The sequence below is a fragment of the Bubalus kerabau genome, chromosome 7 (genome assembly GCF_029407905.1).
Source record: "Bubalus kerabau isolate K-KA32 ecotype Philippines breed swamp buffalo chromosome 7, PCC_UOA_SB_1v2, whole genome shotgun sequence".
In the NCBI taxonomy this organism is placed as follows: Eukaryota; Metazoa; Chordata; class Mammalia; order Artiodactyla; family Bovidae; genus Bubalus; species Bubalus kerabau.
The window spans coordinates 70157475-70180696 of record NC_073630.1 but is presented as its reverse complement, the minus strand read 5'-3'; the positions used below and the strand labels follow the sequence as shown (position 1 = coordinate 70180696).

Below are 23222 nucleotides of genomic sequence, written 5' to 3'. Positions count from 1 at the left end.
TGAACTTATTTGCAAAGCAGAAATAGAGATATCAGTATAGAGAACAAACTATGGATACCCAGAGAGGCAGGGGAAGCAGGATGAATCAGGAAATTGGGAGTGACATATATACACATTATGTGTGTGCTAAGTCACTTCAATCATGTCCAACTCTTTGAGACCCTATGGACTGTAGCCCTCCAGGCTCCTCTGTCTATGGGATTCTCCAGGCTAGAATACTGGAGTGGGTTGCCATGCCCTCCTCCAGGGGATCTTCCTGACCCAGGGATTGAACCCAAGTCTCCAGCATCGGCAGGGGGGTTCTTTGCCACTAGCGCCACCTGGGAAGCCCTAGATACACACTGCTATGTGCAAAATGGGCTTCCCAGGTAGCTCATTGGTAAAGAATCCTCCTGCCAACACAGGAGGCACAGGTTCAATTCCTGGGTCAAGAAGATCCCCTGGAGAAGGAAATGGCAACCCATTGTATTATTCTTACCTGGGAAATCTCATGGACAGAGGAGCATCACAGGTTACAGTCCATGGGGTCACAAAAGAGTCAGAAACAACTTAACGAGTAAACAACATATATAAAATAGATAACTAATGAAAACTTACTGTATAGCATAGGGAGCTCTACTCAGTGCTCTGTGATGACTTAATTGGGAAGGAAATTCAAGAAAGAGGAGATGTATGTATATCGCTTTGCTGTACAGCAGAGATTAACACAATGTTAAAGCGACTGTATGCCCATAAAAATTAATAAAACAAAAAAGAAAAACAAAAAACCCTGTCTCACCTGTTTTCCTCCTCAATCTTCTTTCTCAGTCCGTTTGCTTCCTACTGAAATTTAAATAATTAGCCATTGCCACAGTGGTTGCTCAGTACTTAATTCAAGAGTTTTAAGTTTTAAATTAACTGAGGCAGAAAAGTCATTTTCAGATGACCTGAATACTTCCCATACACTGAAATCTGAACAGCTTAGTTGCTGGTAGTCACCCGGCATGTAACATTCCTGGCTTACTCTTTAATATATGGAAGATTTCCAGATGTAATATAGGTCATTAGTACTTTTAAGCCCACATTAAAAACAAAATTTGTTGAATATATTTTTTTTTACTTAGGATTTAACTTTAATGAAGGAAAAAATGATGAAAATTATTCTATTTGATTTTCATTTCTGCAAACTAGAGGTTTTCATGGAAGGAGCATATAGTTATGCCTTCACTGTCTAGAGATCTGAGATTTAACCAGTCATTCTGAGGAACCCAAGTTTGCTAGACTTTATTTTAATTATTTTAATGCAAACCTTTCCCAGTAGAGAGTTCTAAAATCATTTATTCTTTTCTGATGATTCGGGGTCATAACTGATTATCTTTTATGATGTGCTGAAGGTCTAACTTCATCTCAAGAAAAAGGAGGTATAAGGACTTGCACTCTGATCCTCACCATGACCTTAATTTAAGACCTACCTTTTTGTGTCTTCCTTGATGGACTGATGAGGGCGCCTTTCTACATGCTGCTGCTAAGTCGCTTCAGTCGTGTCCGACTCTGTGTGACCCCAGAGACGGCAGCCCACCAGGCTCCCCCGTCCCTGGGATTCTCCAGGCAAGAACACTGGAGTGGGTTGCCATTTCCTTCTCCAATGCATGAAAGTGAAAAGTGAAAGTGAAATTGCTCAGTCGTGTCCGACCCTCAGCAACCCCATGGACCACAGCCTTCCAGGCTCCTCCGTCCATGGGATTTTCCAGGCAAGAGTACTGGAGTGGGGTGCCATTGCCTTCTCTGTAATTAGTATCAATAAAAAAAGTACATCTTTAGCCAATTAGGCATATTTTTACAGCTCAAAAAGGTGTTTTCCTTGCAGAGTTCTCATTTTAGGTAACATAGCCTCTTCATTAGGGATCAGTAATAGCTCTTTGTGAATCATTCATTTCAAAGTCTGAGCCATTATCTAGGTCCTCAGTGTCACCCCTTCATCACCTTCCTTCATCCTGACTGCCACGGTGATGCGTTCTTAGGTCATCTGCATTCATGCACTGTCCATTTACTGAGTTACACAGGTTTCTTTTTACATTTAATATCCTATTCTCACTGGTGCTGCCATTATTTTTTCTCTTCCTCTTTGAATTTTTACGTGCTCTATATGCCAAAACAGTACGTTGGTTTTAGCAGGAAGATATTTTGCATAATTTTCACCTGACTGTAGAGGGGAAGTTTTAGAAAGTGTCTCCCCAGAGAAATGTAAAATAATACTCTTCCAATTGTCCTACTGATTGTTTACTTCAAAACTTTAATAGCATAATCAGAGGGTCAAGCCTGAGTTTGGTAAATTTTCAGTTTCCTAACCAGTGTGTGGAATTATAATAAAATTAAATTTTCTTCCTAGGTCACATGAAGTTTAGGAAGAAGTATCCTTCTGCTACTGTGATACCTGGTCATAGTTACTCTTCTTAAAATTTTACTTTGAAGTGAATTTTATGCATATACACTATTTAAAATTCCATATTTTGTTCCACTTGGGGCTGAACTATAATAATAATCAAAGGATAATAATAACTGAATACTATAATGATTACTAGTACTACTAAGACTAGAAGTGCTAGGATATAAAGCAAAAGAGGGCTGAGACAGGATGTCTCAGATACTACACTCACTTGCCAAAATTTAGACCATGAAAAAAGCAGTCCACCTGGGTCAGGGTGAGCAGTATGTTGAGTACACCTGGAGGCATGAATGCACACAGAAGGTTTAAACATGACAAAGATAACACAGAACACCAGCCCTGAGACTTACACATCAGCCCCAAAGAATTCACAGGAGAAGCATCTTTTTTGTGGAACGTTCTTTCTAAGACAGTAAAGATCTACCCTTATAAGTAAATGGTCTTCTCTGAATCAAAATTCTAAGAAAATGGAAGCATGGACTTGCCATCTGCTGAATTGAGGACAGCATCAGGTAGAGCCCAGAAAAGTTTTTAGACATTCTAAATAGACTTCTAGGTGGAAATATCAAGTTTACAATTGAAAGTCTCAGTCTAAAGTTCAGGGAAAAAAGCAAAGGAGAAAAGAAAAGATAAACCCATTTGAATGCAGAGTTCCAAAGAATAGCAAGGAGAGATAAGAAAGCCTTCCTCAGTGATCAGCGCAAAGAAGTAGAGGAAAATAATAGAATGTGAAAGACTAGAGATCTCTTCAAGAAAATTCGACATACCAAGGGAACATTTCATGCAAAGATGGGCTCAATAAAGGACCTTATCTTAACAGACATAGACCATTCTTTCAAGTGAAGTGAAGTGAAGTCGCTCAGTCGGGTCTGACTCTTTGCATGGACTGTAGCCTACCAGGTTCCTCCATCTATGGGATTTTCCAGGCAATAGTACTGGAGTGGGTTGCCATTTCCTTCTCCAGGGGATCTTCCAGACCTAGGGATTGGACCCAGGTCTCCCGCATTGTAGACAGACGCTTTACTATCTGAGCCACCAGGGAAGTATCTACAAGCATTTTGTAGCATTCTTTCAAGTAGTTTTGAGAAAAAGGAAGTCAGAGATTGGGAAAAGCTTAAGGGGAGTGGTGAAGTAGAGTAGCCATGTTTTGTGAGTTTTCAGCTTGTTTTTTAAACTGTGAAAAAAAAGGTAGCAGACAGTGTGAGACAGAGGAGCTGAAAAATCAGGGGTGGAGGTGTGTATTAACTTGAGAAAATCATTTACCAGAGGAGGAAGAAAGAAATGAAAGTCCTGAGCACAGGGGCCAGGATCAGTCTGTAAAAGAAAGGAATACCTCTTCCTCTTAAATACAGGGGACTAACTTATAATGGTGAGGATATAAGGACATTTAGAAAAAGGGGTGAGTCTGCTGGGAGATTTCAGACCCAAAATGGCTTCTATTTGGGGTGGGAGGGCAGGTAGTGAGAGTTGGCACTATTTGCTGACAGAGAGAGGGTAGGATTAGGGTTGATTTTCTTCAACAGTTGTTGCCAAAAATATATTCCAAAAGGCATTAGACACCTTCATGACTGTTGTCCCAAAGCCTTTCTATATTTCCATGTGGCTTCAAACCTTCATGTGATAGCTTTATTGATTTCAAATTCCAAATCCTCCTAATACTAAATTCTTTGATTTTTTTCCATGTGCCATTAACTCATTTTGTAGCATCCCAGGGCTATGAAGCATTCCAGGGCTATAAGCTCATTAATGTGCTCCAAGTTCAAATAAAATTTAAATTTAACAAGGCTTTATGGCTTTCCTAATTTTACTCGATTAGATGACATTAAAGAAAAACAAAACATCTTTAATTTGTCTCAAAGGACCTAACCAAGGAAAACATTTCCTCATCTTTGAGATTGTAATGGAAGAAAATACAAACTAGTAAATGTTGTAAGGTAGGTAAAATTTCTGCTCTATTAGTCATAAAAGTATGATTAATTCAATCTTACATTGGTGAAATGTCTACTTTATCAATCATGTTCCCCAACTGACACTAGACCCTTTCATTTGTAATCACTTTAAAGCTCAGTTATGACTACAAGACCATAAGCTAGAGAATACAAGATCTATAGCTAGGTTATTTGTTTCTTTGTCCGAAAGTCTGGGCTTCTTCTAGCTTAAGGCCCTGAAATATCAGAAGCAAGCAGCATTTTTGTTGTTCAGTTGCTAAGTTGTGCCTGACTTTTTGCAACCCCATGGACTCCAGCACATCAGGTTTCCCTGCGCTTCACTATCTCCTGGAGATTGCTCAAATTAATGTACATGAGATGATAACTGCCCACTTCTCCTCTTACCCTCAATCTTTCCCAGCACTAGGGTCTTTTCCATTGAGTCAACTCTTTGCATTAGGTGGCCCAAGTATTGGAGCTTCAGCTTCACTAACAGTCCTTTCAGTGAATATTCAGGGTTGATTTCCTTTAGGATTGATTGGTGTGATCTTGCTGTCCAAGGGACTCTCAAGAGTTTTCTCTAGCACCACAACTCGAAAGCATCAGTTCTTGGTGCTCAGCTTTCTTTTCAGTCCAACTCTCACATCCGTACATGACTACTGGGAAAACCATAGTTTTGACTACATGAACCTTTGTTGGCAAAGTGATGTCTCTGCTTTTTAATATGCTGTCTAGGTTTGTCATTGGAGAAGGCAATGGCACCCCACTCCAGTACCCTTGCCTGGAAAATCCCATGGATGGAGGAGCCTGGTGGGCTGCAGTCCATGGGGTCACTAGAGTCAGAACGACTGAGCGACTTCACTTTCACTTTTCACTTTCATGCATTGGAGAAGGAAATGGCAACCCACTCCAGTGTTCTTGCCTGGAGAATCCCAGGGACGGGGGAGCCTGGTGGGCTGCCGTCTATGGGGTCGCACAGAGTCGGACACGACTGAAGTGTCTTAGCAGCAGCAGTAGCAGCAGCAGGTTTGTCATAAGCTTTTCTTCCAAGGAGTAAGCAGCGTCTTTTAATTTCAAGACTGCAGTCACCATCTGCAGTGATTTATTTTGGCAAGTAGAAGCTTCAAACTGAATGGTTTAATCTGTGTTAGTAGTCCTGATCACACCTTTTGTAATACAGTGAGTGAATGAATAAATGGAACATATTGAGAAGTGAAGAAAACTAAAGATAACAGAAAATGATTTGTCAAAGAAGCTGACATAAAATAAGTAGATTTTAATATTCAGGGAAAGATTTTTAGGGACCAATAACTTAAGTATCCCAATTTTCTAGCAGTAGACTTACTTTTAATAAGCAAAACAAATCACTTGTGACTTCTAAGAGGGAATTATTAATTCTTTACTTAGCTTCATGATGCACTAACCCATATGAAAAGTTAAGTACAAGAGGCCACATAAATTATTATGAGCTGAACTTCCACTTAAGGTATTGATATATCCAGTAAAGATACTGAAATTCACACTCATTATACCCTCAACTTCACATGAAGACATTGTTAAAAAAAAAGGAACAGTAAAGAAGCTTAACAAACTATCAGGAAAAACAGACAGTGAAGCAACAATGCCTCCATTTAACATTCACCTATTATCTTAATGAAGAATCTATTTTTCCTATAAGTCACTACATAAAAACTTGTCCCTCTGTTTTTTCCCATATATCAGGCAAAGGAGAAATGAATAATGTATTGGATGTCTAAGAATATAAGGAATCATTATCATAGATACTAATTAATGATTTAATAAACACAATGTTACATTAAAAAAAATAAAACTCAGTTATGGTCGTCATAAAATGACAATTCAGAGAGATCTGTTTCAGTAAATAATGCAGCACATATTTCTTCTTGAAGAGTTAAAAATATATAATAGATTCAGTATTTATTAACGCTTAGCATATATTGATTATGTACTTATGTCAGGAACAAGCAAAGCTCATTTGGACTCTCTATTATTGCCATATGTTACCTTGTCGCTGGGAGTTATTCCTCTTAAGATTTAAGATCTCTTTATATTGGTTTCCTGATGCTTCCCTGGTGGCTCAGAGGGTAAAGTGTCTGCCTGCAACGCAGGAAACCTGGGTTCGATCCCTGGGTCAAGAATATCCCCTGGAGAAGGAAATGGCAACCCACTCCAGTACACTTGCCTGGAAAATCCCATGGACAGAGAAGCCTGGTAGACTACAGTCCATGAGATCACAAAGAGTTGGACATGACTGAGCGACATCACTTTCACTTTATATTGGTTTATCTATTGTTAAGAAGAGATACATTTCAAGGAAAGTTTTGGAGCTAAGCAATGTTGTCATTTGAGGCTTTTAGTTTTTTGGGGGGGCAACACCAATGGAACCTGGAGTACTTGTTTCCTGTTTCCACAGACTATGCTTTCTCCACAGTTGCAATCATTTGACCCTTGACCAAAGAGCTAAATTCTGTTTCAGCTTCTGGAATCAACTTTTATCAGGGATAATTTCAACCCGTCTTTGGTTGATTTAGCACCCTCAACCTAACTGAGAGTGGTTCTGACTGGTGCGATATGTCTAATCATTGATGTTCTGCTTCCTTGCTCACCTGTTAATTGCAGGATTCTATTATAGAGAAATAGAATTTGAATTCTATTTCAAATTCTGGGTTTTGAATTTCCTGGGTTTGAATTTCCACTTCACCACTATCCTTGCCTTATGGCCCTGGGGAAGTTATTTGACTTCTCTGAAACTCACATTATCTCTCAAATGTTGTTAGAGATAGACCTTTATTCATTAAGATAATAGGTCTATCTTCTGCTACAGAGGTGTTAGATTAATGCCTAGCTTTTGCCTGGCAAACAGAATGCAGTTCCCTGGTTTTTTCCCTTTCTCCCGAGTTCCTGACTTCATAGACTCCTCATTACACAAATTCTTACTGACTGAATTACTTCTTTGCTTTAGATTCTTCAGGGACTAGAGTTCTATGATCTGCTGTTGGATCACTTTATGATGGTCATAGTCTGCCCACATGATCATGTATGTGTATATTTAATTTATTGAAATATAATTGATTTACAATGTTGACTTAGCTTCTACTGTACAGCAAAGTGAATCAGTTATACATATACATATATCTACTCTTTTTTTTTACGATTCCTTCTCCATAAAGGTCATTGCAGAGTATTGACCAGAGTTCCTTGTGCTATACAGCAGGTCCTTATTAGTTATCTATTTTACATATAGTAGTGTGTATATGTCAATCCCAGTCTCTCAATTTATCCCTAACCCTCTTTTGCCCTTGGTAAGCTTAAGTTATTTTTTTAACATCTGTGACTCTGTTTGTATTTTTTTTTCTATTTTTAATTTAAATATTAAAAATTTGTTTACAAAGTTGTGTTGGTTTCTGCCATCATGCCTGCTAAGTTGCTTCAGTTGTGTCCGGCTCCTTGAGACCCTATGGACGGTAGTCCATCAGGCTTCTCTGTCCATGGGATTCTCCAGGTGAGAATACTGGAGTGGGTTACTATGCCCTCCTCCAGAGGATCTTCCCTACCAACGGATCGAACCTGCCTCTTACGTCTCCTGCATTGGCAGACGGGCTCTTTACCACTAGCACCACCTGGGAAGCTGGGTTTCTGCCCTACAACAATGCAAATCAGCCATAATTATATACACCTAGCCCACCTTCCCTAGCCTCCCTCCCCTTCCCACATCCCATCCCTCCACATTGTCACAGAGTACTAGACTGGGCTCCCTGTGCTACACAGCAACTTCTCACAAGCTCTCCATCTTACACTTGACAGTATATATATGTTGATGCTATTTTCTCCATTGGTCCCACTCTCTCCCTCCCCCACTGTGTCCATAAGTCTGTTCTCTACATCTGCATCTCCATTCCTTCCTTGTAAATAGGTCCATCAATACTATTTTTTTAGATTTCATATATATGCTTTAATATTCTGTATTTGTTTTTCTTTTTCTGACTTACTTCACTCTGTATAACAGGCTCTAGGTTCTTCCACCTCACTAGAACTGATTCAAATTCATTCTTTTTATGGCTGAGTATATATGTATATAATTCCATATATATGTACTACATCTTCTTTATCCATTCATCTCTCAAGAGACATCTAGGTTGCTTGCATGTCCTGGCTATTGTAAATAGTGCTGCTATGAACATTGGGGCACATATGTCTTTTTTGATTTGGTTTTCTCAGGGTATATATGCCCAGTAGTGGTGTTGCTGGGTCATATGGTAGATTATTCCTAGTTTTTTAAGGAATCTTCATACTGTTCTCCAAATGGCTGTATCGCTTTACATTCCCACCAACAGTGTAGGAAGGTTCCTTTTTCTCTACATCTTCTTTAGCATTTATTCTTTGTAGATTTTTTTTGATGATGGTAATTCCATACAGTCCTATATATTAACTGATTTTAGGGTCCCAGTTACCATGACTCATCCATCTACCCAGACAACTGATTGCATCTTACTGAGTTGCCTCAATGATTATCATATGCCTGGATCACTACTTATTGCCTGACATCATGTCTTACGATAACTTTGGACTCTCTGATTGTTTGGGCCTCCCCAATCCTTGCCCCACAAAAGTTATGGTTAATTCTGCCTCATTTATAGTTTTGGTTTGGCTCATTGTATGATATAATAAATGGTCCTAAAAGTAATCTATTTTCTAAATAGGAATAAAAGAAATTGCCTACTTAAAGAAAAATGTAAACTTGTAATAATAGAAAGACACAATATGCATTATAAAATAAAATATTTTGGGGGAGAGAATGTTGATAACTTTAGCACTTGCAATTTATCCACAGAATCAATTCCAGTACTTGTCAAAATTCATTGCTTTTTTAAGTGCATGCTGTAAACATGTTAGAATTTTAACAGATTGTCATATCCTAATGTGATCCAACAGAAGCAAAGGTAAAAAAATCACAATCAGTGGAAGGAGACTGAGGGTAAAAGGCTACCTATATAAATGAGCATCTTTCTCTTTCCATGTCAGTTCTAACAGCTAACGGTGTACTTGCTTAGCTAAAGTTCTGTCTTATTTGTAAAACATTATTAGCCAATAACAAATGACTGGGTTTATATTTCATTCCTATAGTTTGAATTTGCTTGTCATTGGCATTTAAACCAAAAGTCACTATTAATACTTTCATATATTAATACCTTTCAGCCAACATATTTATATAATATATTTTAAAATTAGAATATTAATTAAAGAATAGCTGATGAATGTTATTCATTCCAGGTTCTAGGGGTAATAGATCAATATTTATATCTGAATCTATATCTACATAAGCATTCTTTATCTAGTTCTATGTTTGTATTCAGTAAAACTAGAAAATGAATTTAATTACTCAATAGACAATGGGGAATACATTTATTGTTCAATAATACTAGAGGATCACCTGGAATTTTCCCATTTTTCTTTACCATTTTGAAGTTTAGATTTGGAAAGCATTTTAAATGATCTAAATAAATATCTGTCTATTCTTAAATTACATTAAGTTGTATTACAATGCTCTGAATTACCTACTGCACTTTCCCTGTCCCTGAAAACCAGGAAATGGCCTTGGCCTTGTATTCACAACAAATGGAATCAAATGTCTGCATGTTGATGACTGGGAAACAATGAAACAAAGATAATCAATCAGATTAACTCTTAGTGACTAAAAAATTCTAATTGTTAATCAGTGAAAAACAGCCCAAGAGGACAAACCTACACTATAAGCCACAAGATGAGAAATAGACAATACCATTTATCATCTCATTCTTCCATGAAGAAAGACTTTACCATAGTGTTTTCCTAGACAACAATTTACAGTCCTTCAGAAAGACAGACTATAGAACCAAAGACAATCTCAAAAAGTGTTTTAAAACTAAATATTTCCCTCCTCTTAATGCAGCTTGGGTATTGGAAGGTCTTGGAAAAAACTTGATTTTGAGAAGGAGAAAGCATGAAATTATAAATTGTCCAGCTAAAAGGAGTGGACTTTCCTTAATGATTCAAAAAGATAACTGCCAATACAGAGGAAAATGTTACTAGACTGTGAACCCTTTGAAAAGTTGGCAGGGTAGTATAGCTGAAAATATCCCAGTGCCAATTACTCAGTACGAGTTTGCACTTAATTAGGTCAAGCAAACATCCCTCTTTTTTTGTCCCCCTGTCCAAGTTAACTCACAACTTTCAATCTCCAGGGTGCAGTTTTGTTCATCCAGAGGATATCTTCGTAGATCCATCATGCACGCAGCTGTGGTTGTGATCCTGTCAGGGTGAGAGAGAGAAAAGAACATTGTAAAGATGGTGACTCTCATTTCCAGGCTTTCTAGCCCTGAATCATGCCTACTAGATGGCATCAAAGCTTTGCGATTAAAAATATTAAAGACAGGCAATGATACTTTCTAAATTTGTTCCACTCTCTCTCTCCCATTCTGTATCCAAAACTCCATTCTCTAAATCTGCATCTCCATTCATTCCCTGGGATAGGTTCCTCAGTACCATTTTTCTAGATTTCATATGTATTTTCCACACAAGAATACTGGAGTGGGATGCCATTGCCTTCTCCAATATATGCTAGTAGAAGTTTGTATATAACACAGGGAGCCCAGCCTGGTGCTTTATCACAACCTAGAGGGGTAGGATGAGGATGGGATGGGAGGGAGGCTCAAGAGGCAGGAGATATATAGTTATGACTGATTTGTGTTGTTGAACGGCAGAAACCAACACAACATTGTAAAGCAATTATCCTCCAATTAAAAAATTAAAAAAAGAAACATACTAAAATGATCTAAAATAATAAAAGTAAATAAAAGATAAAAATTGAAGACAGGCAGATTGAATTTGAGTCTTTCTTTACTGCTCACTAGCCATGTGAGGTTGGGCTAGTTAATATATCTCCAGGAGCCTCAGTCCACCCATCAATCAAAACACCTACTGCATAGAATGGCTGTGAAGATTAAAAGAGATAATGGGTATGAAACTGTTAACCCAGTGCTTCATACTTAGTAAGTGCCCCGTGAAGGATGGCCGTTATTATCGCTGTAAATTATCCCACAGCCCTTCCTATATTCACTAGCATCCTAGCAATGTCTTTGTCAATATCTGCCGCAAGGCTGGCTTTACAAGGAGGAGAATATCTATCTACGTTATGCATCAAAGCCTACCTCCCTCTCCTGCTACAGCCTAATGATAAAACAGCAAAAGCAACAAAAACAACAAAATTTGTCCTTCATGACTTTTAATGCCTTGCACTCCCCACTATTAGAGAGAGTTGTTAGATTCATCTCTGAGTCCCTGGCCCATAGCATATAGCCAGTAAAGAAATACTATCCTAGTGCTTACACCCTATCTACCAACTACAGTTTGGCTTATGTATTTATGCAAACCCAGGGACCCTGACTCTAGATATCCTACCTGGCTTCCATGATCCCTCCATGTTCTCATTGTTGGGGGCCAGAGTGAGGTACTCCGCCCGTGGCAAAGGTCATGAGGAAGGAGGCTCGACATACGCAAAGGTGGGATCGAGCCTCAGGAGTCCCCCTGGAAATCCTCGAGCATCTACCCCCATGACCAGAGCCTGCCTACTTTACGACTTTGTGCTCTCACCTACACCTCTGACTTTATGGGGGGGCTGTCCCCCACCACCTCTTTTGGAGAAGGAGTTAACTTAGAGCTCCAGTTAATAATAATTCCTGGGTGTGATAGGAATGTTTCAACCTACAAACTCCTCTGAAGGTTCTCTAGCCTGCCTGACAGGCTTGTCCGGCCACATGTGATTGCTCACAGCCTCCCAACTGTGAGAGGCACGAGATGCTTTAAACCTTCTAAAAACAGGTTCCTTAGAAAAGTTAGAAAACCATAAGTATAATGGGCTGATTAGAAATTGTATTGGTGAAGGGTTTTTCATTTGTTGAGCCAATGCTTGTTGCTAAGTTTCCATATCCCCTGCCCTTATACACATTAATGAATATATAGAAGAAATAAGTATTAACCTTTGATATTAATCACGTTAGACCTTAGGCTAAGTAAATTCTTTCCTTAATTAAAACCCACTACACCCTCACCCTATAGGAATGTAACTTTATTTGGGTGGCATCTGTTTTAAGAATAATCACCCCTGGAGAAATAAGTGTCCTGGTTGACTGACCGCTGTCACAAGGAGAGGGTCATAAATTGTCAGCAGGCCCCCTGGCCAGAAGATGATGTAACACCCCTAAGACCTCTGTATACATTTGTATGAAGCACCTGACTTTGATAAAAGTCAGGACTGCTGACCCCGCGTGACTTTTGCATAACATCTCAGTGTATAAAAGTAGACCATGGAAAATAAAGAATTGGGATCAGTTTCACAAAATACTGGTCTCCCCATGTCTCTCTCTCTCTCTCTCTCTCTGGTTGAGTCTCCATCTGGAGCGCGGAACCCACCAAGCTTACTAATTTTGCCTGGGCTTCTAAGATCCGACCGGGGAGGCCTCAGTGTCTCCTCTCCTTCAGGAGAACGGAAGGATGCCTGCGGCCTACGTAAGTGGTGCAAGCTTCTTGTCTTGAAGTTTTATTGGTCCCCTGCGTAAACCAAACTACTCAGCCTCTTTTCTCCACTGAATTTTCCTACTGAGCTATCCTCATTCTATTACTCTTTATATCTTTGATGAATAAATAATTAAATAGGTCGCCGACGCCGTCCCTGCTTCGAATACCCTGGATCAGCTGGGGCTGGACCCCGGCATCTCATGGCTGGGCTGGTTTCGCGGACTGTGCTGAGTGTTTGAGAGGAACTTAAATCTTACGGCTAGTCCACTCACACAAACATTTGATATCACTTTGGGATTGACAAAATACTTTTCTTAAAAAAGTGAATTACCTTGTCCTCTTTCACAAAATAAGGTGTAATAATGATTTTTTAAAAATTAAAAATTCGAACTTAATAATAAGCTTCCTTTGTACCTTAAGGCCCAGGAGCTACAGTATTGGAAAATTCCCAAATATAAATAGAAGTCCAGCTATATCTTCTTATGGGGGAACTTCTTTGTTAGAAGAGTACTGCACACCCTGTTCTGAACCTAGCATGTTTACATTGATGACGCATCTTGGATTTGGTTCTATATTAGCAAATAATAAGCCCTCTATAAAAAATTTACTACAATGTATTGAGTTGTATGGAAATACCATCACTTATTTTCCTCATCACCCTCTAGTGGGTATATATGTTGTTTAATATCATTTACTTTTATAAATAAAGATGCTTTGAATATACTGGTATACTCTGTGATACTTGAGTATGGGGACTGGCTATTTCTAGAAAGGGAATTGTAGAAAAGGGAATTCTAGAAAAAAAGGTATATGCATTTTAAATTTTGCAACATTACTGCTCATCAACAGTGTACGTAAATTTGACAAAGTTCTTCTCATACCTATGTTTTGTGAAGCTGTCAAGGCAAGTTATTGTTTTGGTGATTTGTGTTAAACTAACAGGCACCTTCTTCCTAAAAACAGTATTAGGCATAAACCTTAGACCGTCCTAATTTTTCTTTGGGTTTCTTTGTGAAAGTTAAAAGTGAAGATTCTCTTTTTAAGCCTCTCTTAGATAAGATGTTGGTCAGTTAATCAGATTTATTTGAGTATTGCTGCTAAGTCTGCTAAGTCGCTTCAGTCGTGTCCGACTCTGTGCGACCCCAGAGACGGCAGCCCTCCAGGCTCCCCCGTCCCTGGGATTCTCCAGGCAAGAACACTGGAGTGGGTTGCCATTTCCTTCTCCAATGCATGAAAGTGGAAAGTGAAAGTGAAGTCGCTCAGTCATGTCCAACTCTTAGCGACCCCATGGACTGCAGCCCACCAGGCTCCTCCATCCATGGGATTTTCCAGGCAAGAGTACAGGAGTGGGGTGCCATTTGAGTATTAGGCAAGAATAAAAGGAATTTTAAAGTTTAATTTAAAGAATTTCAAATGTTTTATAAAAGTTTAAAGATTGGATGTATTCTAGAATTAGCACATAAAAGGGTTTTACTAGATTACTTTTTGCTTTCTGCTCCCATAATTTTGTGACTTGATTGATTTTTCTCATTTCACAATATATCATGAATAGCTTTCATTGTCTGAAAGTACAATTCCATCACATTCTTTTTTTGGTCTGCATAGTGAAGGCTTCCCTAGTGGCTCAGATGGTAGAGAATCTGGCTGCAATGCAGATGACCGGGCTTTGATCCCTGGGGCAGGAAGATCCCCTGGAGGAGGAAATGGCAACCCACTCCAGTATTCTTGCTTGGAGAATTCCGTGGACAGAGGAGCCTAGGGGATAGTATATGGGGTTGCAGAGAGTTGGACACAACTGAAAAACTAACACTAAGTGTTTCAAACATCCCCAATAAGACAGCACAATAAATATTTAAAAGCACTTAAAAACATCCTCTCTCTACCATATTCTTTGTTTAACTGCTGCTTATGAATAAAAAGGATTGTGACAATGCGAATGTTTTCTAGGAATTACTAAAGTGCGGCCATCCTTATGATCCTATGACTTAGCCAGTTATTTTCAACCAGGAATTGTTTTTACCAACAGGGGACATTTGACAACATCTGGAGGCAGCTCTGATTATCAGGCTTGGGGTGGAGGGTTGACACTGGTGTCTAGCGGGGGTACGACCAGGGATGCAGCTGAATATCCTACAGCGCGCAGAACCTCCCCAATTCACAATGATCTGTTCCAACACGTCAGTAGTGCCACAGTGGAAAAACCCTGCTACAATGGTACTTTCAAACATTTTTCCTCTAGGGAGACTTTTAACAAAATGGAAACTTACAGAGAACCTCAATATATAAAATACAAATGAAATAAGTGAAAGCCATATGTTGTTAATGCAGATTTCTTATACAAGTTCAAATGTTGACATCTATCTTAATGTGAGCACACATGAAAGCAGGAATTATGATGAGAATTATGGTCTTCAATCTTCCTCAGCGCCAGTTATTTTTGTTTTGTATTTTATTTGTGTGGTATTGAGAAAATCCTCACAAATATAGAAACACTTGCCTCTAAAATCTTACATGACCAGTCATGGGCTACCCTGAATTCAGAGAAAAAATATCCATTTGCTTTGTAATCACCTCTATAATCAATGACACTTTTGCAGATGTTTTAGATACATTCATAGGTGGTTGATCTCTAATAGATATTTAGAAACTGATTCAAAGGAGAGAGAGGGTGGGATGAACTGAGAAAGTAGCATTGACATGTGTCCACTATCATGTGTAAAACAGGTAGCTATTGGAGAAGGCAATGGCACCCCACTCCAGTACTCTTGCCTGGAAAATCCCATGGATGGAGGAGCCTGGTAGGCTGTAGTCCATGGGGTCGCTAAGAGTCGGACATGACTGAGTGACTTCCCTTTCACTTTTCACTTTCATGTATTGGAGAAGGAAATGGCAACCCACTCCAGTGTTCTTGCCTGGAAAATCCCAGGGACGGGGGAGTCTGGTGGGCTGCCGTCTCTGGGGTCGCACAGAGTTGGACACCACTGAAGCGACTTAGCAGAGCAGAGTGCAAAGCTACTGTGTATCACAAGGAGCCCAGCCCAATGCTCTGTGATGATGGTCTAGCGGGTGGGGTGGGAGGAAGGGAAGGAAGGCTCAAGGGGGAGGGCATATATATATATAGTTTGTGTATGCAGAAACCAGCACAATATTGTAAAGAAATTTTCCTCCAACTAAAAAAAAAATGGAAACTGTACTTGGTGTTCCATGCTCCGCGTAAACTCACCTGGCAGCACAAGTTGATATTATGATGGCCTTGAATGCATTAAAATGTGGCATAGGACCCATTACAGTGTACATGCTTATAGTTTAAAATAAATATAATATTTAAAGAAAATTAAGATACGTGTGGAACAAAGCAACTTTTGGGATACTTAAGAACTCTACATGAACCCCCTTGTCAGCTTTTCTAACTTAATTGACATCATTTTTCGACATGTCATATGGTTAGTTTACCACATCATACCAACATCAGGACATGCTGAACCACTGATTCACACATTGTAAGGCTGTGGAGGTTTTACAAAGCAATTTGAAAAGCCAACAAAGCATTGTCGATAAAATGATTAACATGTCTCATGCTTCTGGGTACTACAGTTGTGAGTGATTAAAAAAAGACAAAAAATGGATTTTGGAAAGCATAATGGAATTGACCATTGCTATCTGTTATGATCAATCCATTCAGCAATCAATAAATATGAGAATTTTTTTGGTATCACATAGGAAATCTGTATACCACACCAGAACTCTGCCTATAACCTGATGAGTTTTCAACTGTGATTGCTTGGGCGAGTTCATTTCTCCTGCCCCAAATCCCATTAAGATACCAAAGAGAACTGAGTCATTACAATTCAGAAAGAGGCGATCAAGGCAACTTCCAGAGCTCGAGCTGTGCGAAATTCCTGACTTCCTCTACAGAGCACTGACATTAGTGAAACAACATCCTTCTTCGAATCTAGATGTTCCAAATTTTGAATTCTCAAGAGGATTTCACTGGCTCAACTTGGATTATGTGCCAACACGCCTCAAATTATTGTTAAGGACAGGAAAGAAAGCTAGGCACAAATATCGTCACCAGGGACCAGAAAGGGTCTCTCAACTAAGAAGAGAGGAATTACTAAAACTCAGACAGGGACCCCTATACAAGCAGGTACTCATAAATTCATGTTGTGACCCATAGAAATTTATGCAACAGAATGTCAGTCTCTGCTAAGTTAAGAGTTTGGTATCTCTAGATTTTGTAATACATATGGCTAAGTGAATTGACTATCCTGAGCTCTTTGTGAGAAAAATTACTCAGCAAGAATTCTCAGGAGCATCAACAAAACGATGTCATTTTGTTGGGCAGAGTGCTGTTTGGCTCTTGTCTTCTGGGTGTGAGGCAACAATGAACATCGTGAAAAATGACTGTTCTCTATGTTTCCATTTGTTTGCAATTGCTCAGCAGTGGTTAAGTCACCTCTACAACTACTTAACACATCCTCATGGAAATGTTCCCAACATTGTGGCTGAAGCAATCTTCTATGGAGTTTAAGGTGCCAAAGATCACAAAACTGGATAGGTTGAGGGTTTCGAAATTGAAGCATTTTTGAATTTTTTTTTAAATGTTCACACTCAATCATTCATCGGAGAAGGCAATGGCACCCCACTCCAGTACTCTTGCCTGGAAAATCCCATGGATGGAGGAGCCTGGTGGCTGCCGTCTATGGGGCCACACAGAGTCGGACACGACTGAAGTGACTTAGCAGCAGCAGCAGCAGCAGCAATCATTCATTCTCAGTGTGTGAAGATATGACTATTGGCTATCGGCAAATGAAATTACAATAGGGTAGAACTAGCAAAAGGCAAAAGTATCAAATGATTGTTTTTCTGAACTCAGACTGTCCAGAGATACAGATTCATGATGGCATAACATTCATCTGTCTTCTTTCAAAGACATTTAGAATGATTTACATTATAATCCAATTTATTGACATTTTGAAGGTTAGGTCAGAACACTATAATAGGCTGTTAGTTAGAAACTATGGCCCCATGATACTTTGGAATGAAGGGAAATCATGCTGCTATAGTATTTATGTATTAATTTGTGTGCTGCATGGTCATTTACCCCAAGAATCACTGTAATCAAAATTCATGTATATTTGATGTCCAAGAGCAGCATGACTCTCATTGCTGATAAGACATCCAGGAAGTCCTGGTTCTTAAGTAGCTTAAAACCTAGCTACACACACACACACACACACACACACACACACAAGCATGTATACATATATACATATGGAGTGTGCATTTTTGCAAGTAAGAATGGAGACTTAAGTAAATGAATGAATTATGTTGAGATTTTCCTATAATCATCAATCTTATAGGGAGGAGCTCCAGGTTTTAAACATGATCTCTGTAGAGCATAACTGTACAACTTAACATAATCTATATAAAAGGAGGCTTCCCAGGTGGCACTAGTGGTAAAAAACCCACCTGCCAGTGCAGGAGATGCTGGAGACTCAGGTTCAGTCCCTGGGTTGGGAAGATCCCCTGGAGGAGGGCATAGCAACCTACTCCAGTATTCTTGTCTGGAGAATCCCACGGACAGAGGAGCCTGGACGGCTGTAGTCCACAGGGTTGCAAAGAGTCAGACATGACTGAAGTGACTTAACATGCACATATAAAATGAATATGAAAAAGTAGAGAGGAAAAAAGCCTGAAAATTCTATTCCCTAATTATACTCCTAAGATTGTTGAGAATGATAGTGAGTAGCAGTGTAAGATTGATATCAGTATCCCTCTGTAAGTTTGTTTGGAGAATGTCCCATGGCTGCCTCTGGCCTCTAGGCTATACCCTTAGTCCATGTTAGATTCATCACCCAAAGAAACCAATGAAAGATGATGGATGGGTTAGCCTAAGTCATGACCAATGTGTGCATAGATTTTTTCCTGTAGCTAACACTGAGTGGTGAAAAGAATATGTGTTATCTTCATCAGTTCAGTTCAGTTCAGTTTCTCAGTCATGTCCGACTCTGCGACCCCATGAATCGCAGCACACCAGGCCTCCCTGTCCATCACCAACCCCCGGAGTTCACTGAGACTCACGTCCATCGAGTCAGTGATGCCATCCAGCCATCTCATCCACTGTCGTCCCCTTCTCCTCCTGCCCCCAATCCCTCCCAGCATCAGAGTCTTTTCCAATGAGTCAACTCTTCACATGAGGTGGCCAAAGTACTGGAGTTTCAGCTTCAGCATCAGTCCTTCCAAAGAAATCCCAGGGCTGATCTCCTTTAGAATGGACTAGTTGGATCTCCTTGCAGTCCAAGGGACTCTCAAGAGTCTTCTCCAACACCACAGTTCAAAAGCATCAATTTTTCAGTGCTCAGCTTTTTTCACAGTCCAACTCTCACATCCATACATGACCACAGGAAAAACCATAGCCTTGACTAGACGGACCTTTGTTGGCAAAGTAATGTCTCTGCTTTTGAATATGCTATCTAGGTTGGTCATAACTTTCCTTCCAAGGAGCAAGTGTCTTAATTTCACGGCTGCAGTCACCATCTGCATAACTGGCACCAAATTTTGCTTTTGGTAAGATATTATGTTTAGGAAAATACCTTGGTGCTTAAAGGTGAAATCTTGAGAAAAAAAGACATGAATGACAAAGAAACAAAAGGAGGTAAACTGCTGTGAGATTTATGAGGAATTTAGGTGTGGAAAAGCAAAATGATGGAGTAGCAAAGCATTTTGTAGGACAGTATTCAACTTTAAGATTTTTACATTGCTATTATAATAAAATTTTTCTCTATTTACCTAAATAAAGCTTTCCCCCAATACCTCCCAGCCAAGTAAAGTCTTATGTAAATGTTTTATTTTCATTCTTATAAAATGACTTAATTCCATATCTTGATAACATTCATGAAACAGTATTCTATAAATTAAATCAATTCAGCCAAACTGGAACTTCAAAGCCAGAGATGGTCAAATCAGGAAGCCCTTTGGGAAGCCTCGGCAACCCTGCAGAAGGTGTTGGACTCCCACAAGTAATGGGTTGTGTGTTTAAACTACCTTTATTTAGATTTTAAGAGGCAGAGTGATCTTAGAAAATACTATGTTAGAATCCTCCACAACAGGACTGTGCTAAGCACCATACTTACTGTATTCGTTACCTATTGCTCTTGCAACGTTACTGTAAATTTAGTAGCTTAAAACAGCACAGATATATGCTTCTACATTTTAGAGATCTGAAGTTCTAAAATCAAGGTTTCAGTAGGGCTGTGTTCCTTCCAGAGGCTCTCCAGGAGAATCCATTTTCTTGCCTTTGCCAGCTTCTAGAGGCTGCTTTGCATCCTTGGCTCAAGTCCCCTTCCTCGATCTTCCTCCATCATTTCAATGTCTGCTTTTGTCCTCACATCTCCTTCCCCACTGACTCTCCTGCCTTCCTTGTATAAGAACTCTTGTGATTACGTTGGGCTCACTCCAGATAATCCAAGATAATCTGTTTCAAAATCCTTATATTAATCCTATCTGCAAAATCCCTGTTGAAATCTAAGGAAACATATTTACAGGTCCTGAGAATTAGGACATAGACCTCTTTAGAGTGCTGTTATTCTGACTACCGTATAAGCATTATTTTAATTTATTATTTATGAAAGCCAAATTATGTTGGTGCCATTTTATGCCAGTTTCAAAGATAAGGAAACTGATATCTGATGAGGTTAGAAAATGTTTCCAAGATGACACAGTCTGTAAAGGAGATTCAAATTCAGATACTCTAGACTCAGGAGCTAAATTTTATAATATTTCCAGTTATTATATTCAGGCCAGATAAATCTAGGCAGAGAACAATTGGTTCAGTAAAATTTCTCTCATAAGCGGTAAAACATAAAAAACAACTAAGAGTTGACCTTCCTATATATTTTTAGTATTCACTTAGTTATCACTAATTTAGGGCATCTTTTAGCCACTCAATAATGGGTATAAAAATGATAGAAGACTTAGTAGGAATCAGGCAATACTGTAAGCATGGAAGTTACAGCATTTAAAAATATCCAGCTGCACCTTTCTGCTGTCACGATTTTTTGTTGTTTGTTTTCAATACTGTCAGGTAGCAGAAGATAGAAGGCAGAGCCTTTGTCTATTGATTTAATGAAATAGCTGGGGAGAACATGCTTATGTCTCAACTGGGACTACTAGCTCTGCCATTTTTCTAGAAATACAAATATATCACCTTAGACAAATGTATACATTATCACAAAAGCATGAAAATCACTCAGGAAGGAGATGGTTCAATCCTACTCTTATTTGATTGGTGTGTTTAGTTAGCTTTTGGATGCCTTAAGTTTGTTGTATTCCACAAACAGAGGTATTATGTAAGTGAATATAGAATGGAACAGGCAAGAAGAAGAGGGTTATCACATGAATAGTCAAATTCAATGCTTGGTACATAATAACCTCTCAGTTAACTCTAACCAGGCTCCTCTGTCTGTGGAATTCTCCAGGCAAGAATACTGGAGTGAGTAGCCATTCCATTCTCCAGGGACTCTTCCTGACCCAGGGATCAAACCTGAGTCTTGTGCATTGCAGGCAGATTGTTTACCATCTGAGCCACTAGGGAAGCCCCATTATTATTTTTAAACTGTATGCTTCTAAATACATACATACATACTTATAAGAGATTCATTGGAAGGACTAATGCTGAAGCTATAGCTCCAGTACTTTGGACACCTGATGCAAAGAGATGACTTATTGGAAAAGACCCTGATGCTGTGAAAGATTGAAGGCAAAAGGAGAAGGGGATCAGCAGAGGATGAGATGGTTAGATAGCATCACCAACTCAATGGACAAGAATTTGAGCAAATTCCAGGAGATAGTGAAGGACAGGGGAGCCTGGTGTGCTGCAGTCCATGGTGTCTCTAAGAGTCAGACATGACTTAGTGACTGGACAACAGCAATAATATGTAAGATTACTAACACAAGTACATTGTAAGATTAATGCAGGGTCATAGTAAAATAAAAGACTTCAGGTGGCTCAGTGGTAAAGAATCGGCCTGTCAAGCAACAGATGTGGGTTCAATCCCTGGGTCAGGAAGATCTCTTGGAGAAGGAAATGGCCACCCACTCCAGTACTTTTGCCTGGGAAATCCCATGGACAGAGGAGCCTGATAGGCTATAATCCATGGTGTGGCAAAGAGTTGGACATGACTGAGTGATTAAACAACAATATAGTAAGGCATCTGAAAAACACAGAAAACTATACACAGAATAAAGATGACCCACAGTCTCATTGCCACAATCTGATTAGTAATTTCCTTTTTTCTAAGTATATTGTTTAATAAGTTGAACTTACACTGTATTTATCCTTTACATCTACTGCTGTTTAGTTAACCATTCCTCTCTTGGATGATGTCATTAGGTACTCTTTGGTGTTGCTTTGAAGGTTTCCCTGGTAGCGCAGACGGTAAAGAATCTGCCTGCAATGTGGGAGACACAGGTTCGATTCCTTGGTAGGGAAGATCCCCTGAAGAAAGAAATGGCAACCCACTCCAGTATTCTTGCCTAGGAAACCCCATGAAGAGAGGAGCCTGGCTGGCTACAGTTCAAAGGGTCAGACATGACTGAGCGGCTAACACTTTACTTTACTCACACTGTGTCAACAGCATTCTTGTTGCTCCTCTTATATTTTTATTTTTTTGATTCTGCTTTCTTTTCTCCCTCTGTTTTGTACTCTTTGTGCTGAATGTTAATAACACTCTTCTCTGTGCAATCCCAAGCAGTCATTTTCAGGTAATTAGCTATATACCAAATGTTGTGTAAATGGGCTCATTTTTATTCATTTCTGTTGGGCCAGAGTGATTCATGAACCACTTTGTGAATATGAAAAGCTGTTCATAAATCAGAGCAGCCTGGGGCAGGGGAACAGCAATAACAGAAAGTACTCACAGGGCAATAGTAATTAATAGACCCTTGTCAAGGACCCAGTGATAATCTCAGTTATGTTTTACATAGATGTATTGCTGAATTCAAAATAGACTATTTCCCCCAAATTATATCACTATATTCACTTATCTGTGGAGTATAAAGGCATATGTTAAATTTCTACCATGCTTAATGTTTCCTAGTAACAGTCAGTTGAGATATGTGTTAGGTGGCAGAAAAAACCAGGTCACTTCTTCAAAATTATAACATCTTTATCGTCATTATCTTGATAATCAGTAATATCTGTAGTGGACAGACTGTGACCAATTAAAATAATAAGCCTTTAAATTGCAAGTGAAATGGACTTAGAAATTATAGTAAAAGTCAAATTCAAAGAA

The 23222-nt window shown here is 39.2% G+C and overlaps 1 protein-coding gene across 1 annotated transcript in view; it reads right to left on the bottom strand.

Annotated features, from left to right (window-relative positions):
• Nucleotides 1-23222, bottom strand: part of LOC129657830 (gamma-aminobutyric acid receptor subunit beta-1) — a 276875-nt gene that overhangs the window by 101442 nt on the left and 152211 nt on the right. Inside the window, exon 2 of the mRNA XM_055588477.1 lies at nucleotides 10580-10662. Within this exon, the coding sequence (XP_055444452.1) occupies nucleotides 10580-10662 (83 nt within the window). The remainder of the gene's footprint in view (nucleotides 1-10579; nucleotides 10663-23222) is intronic.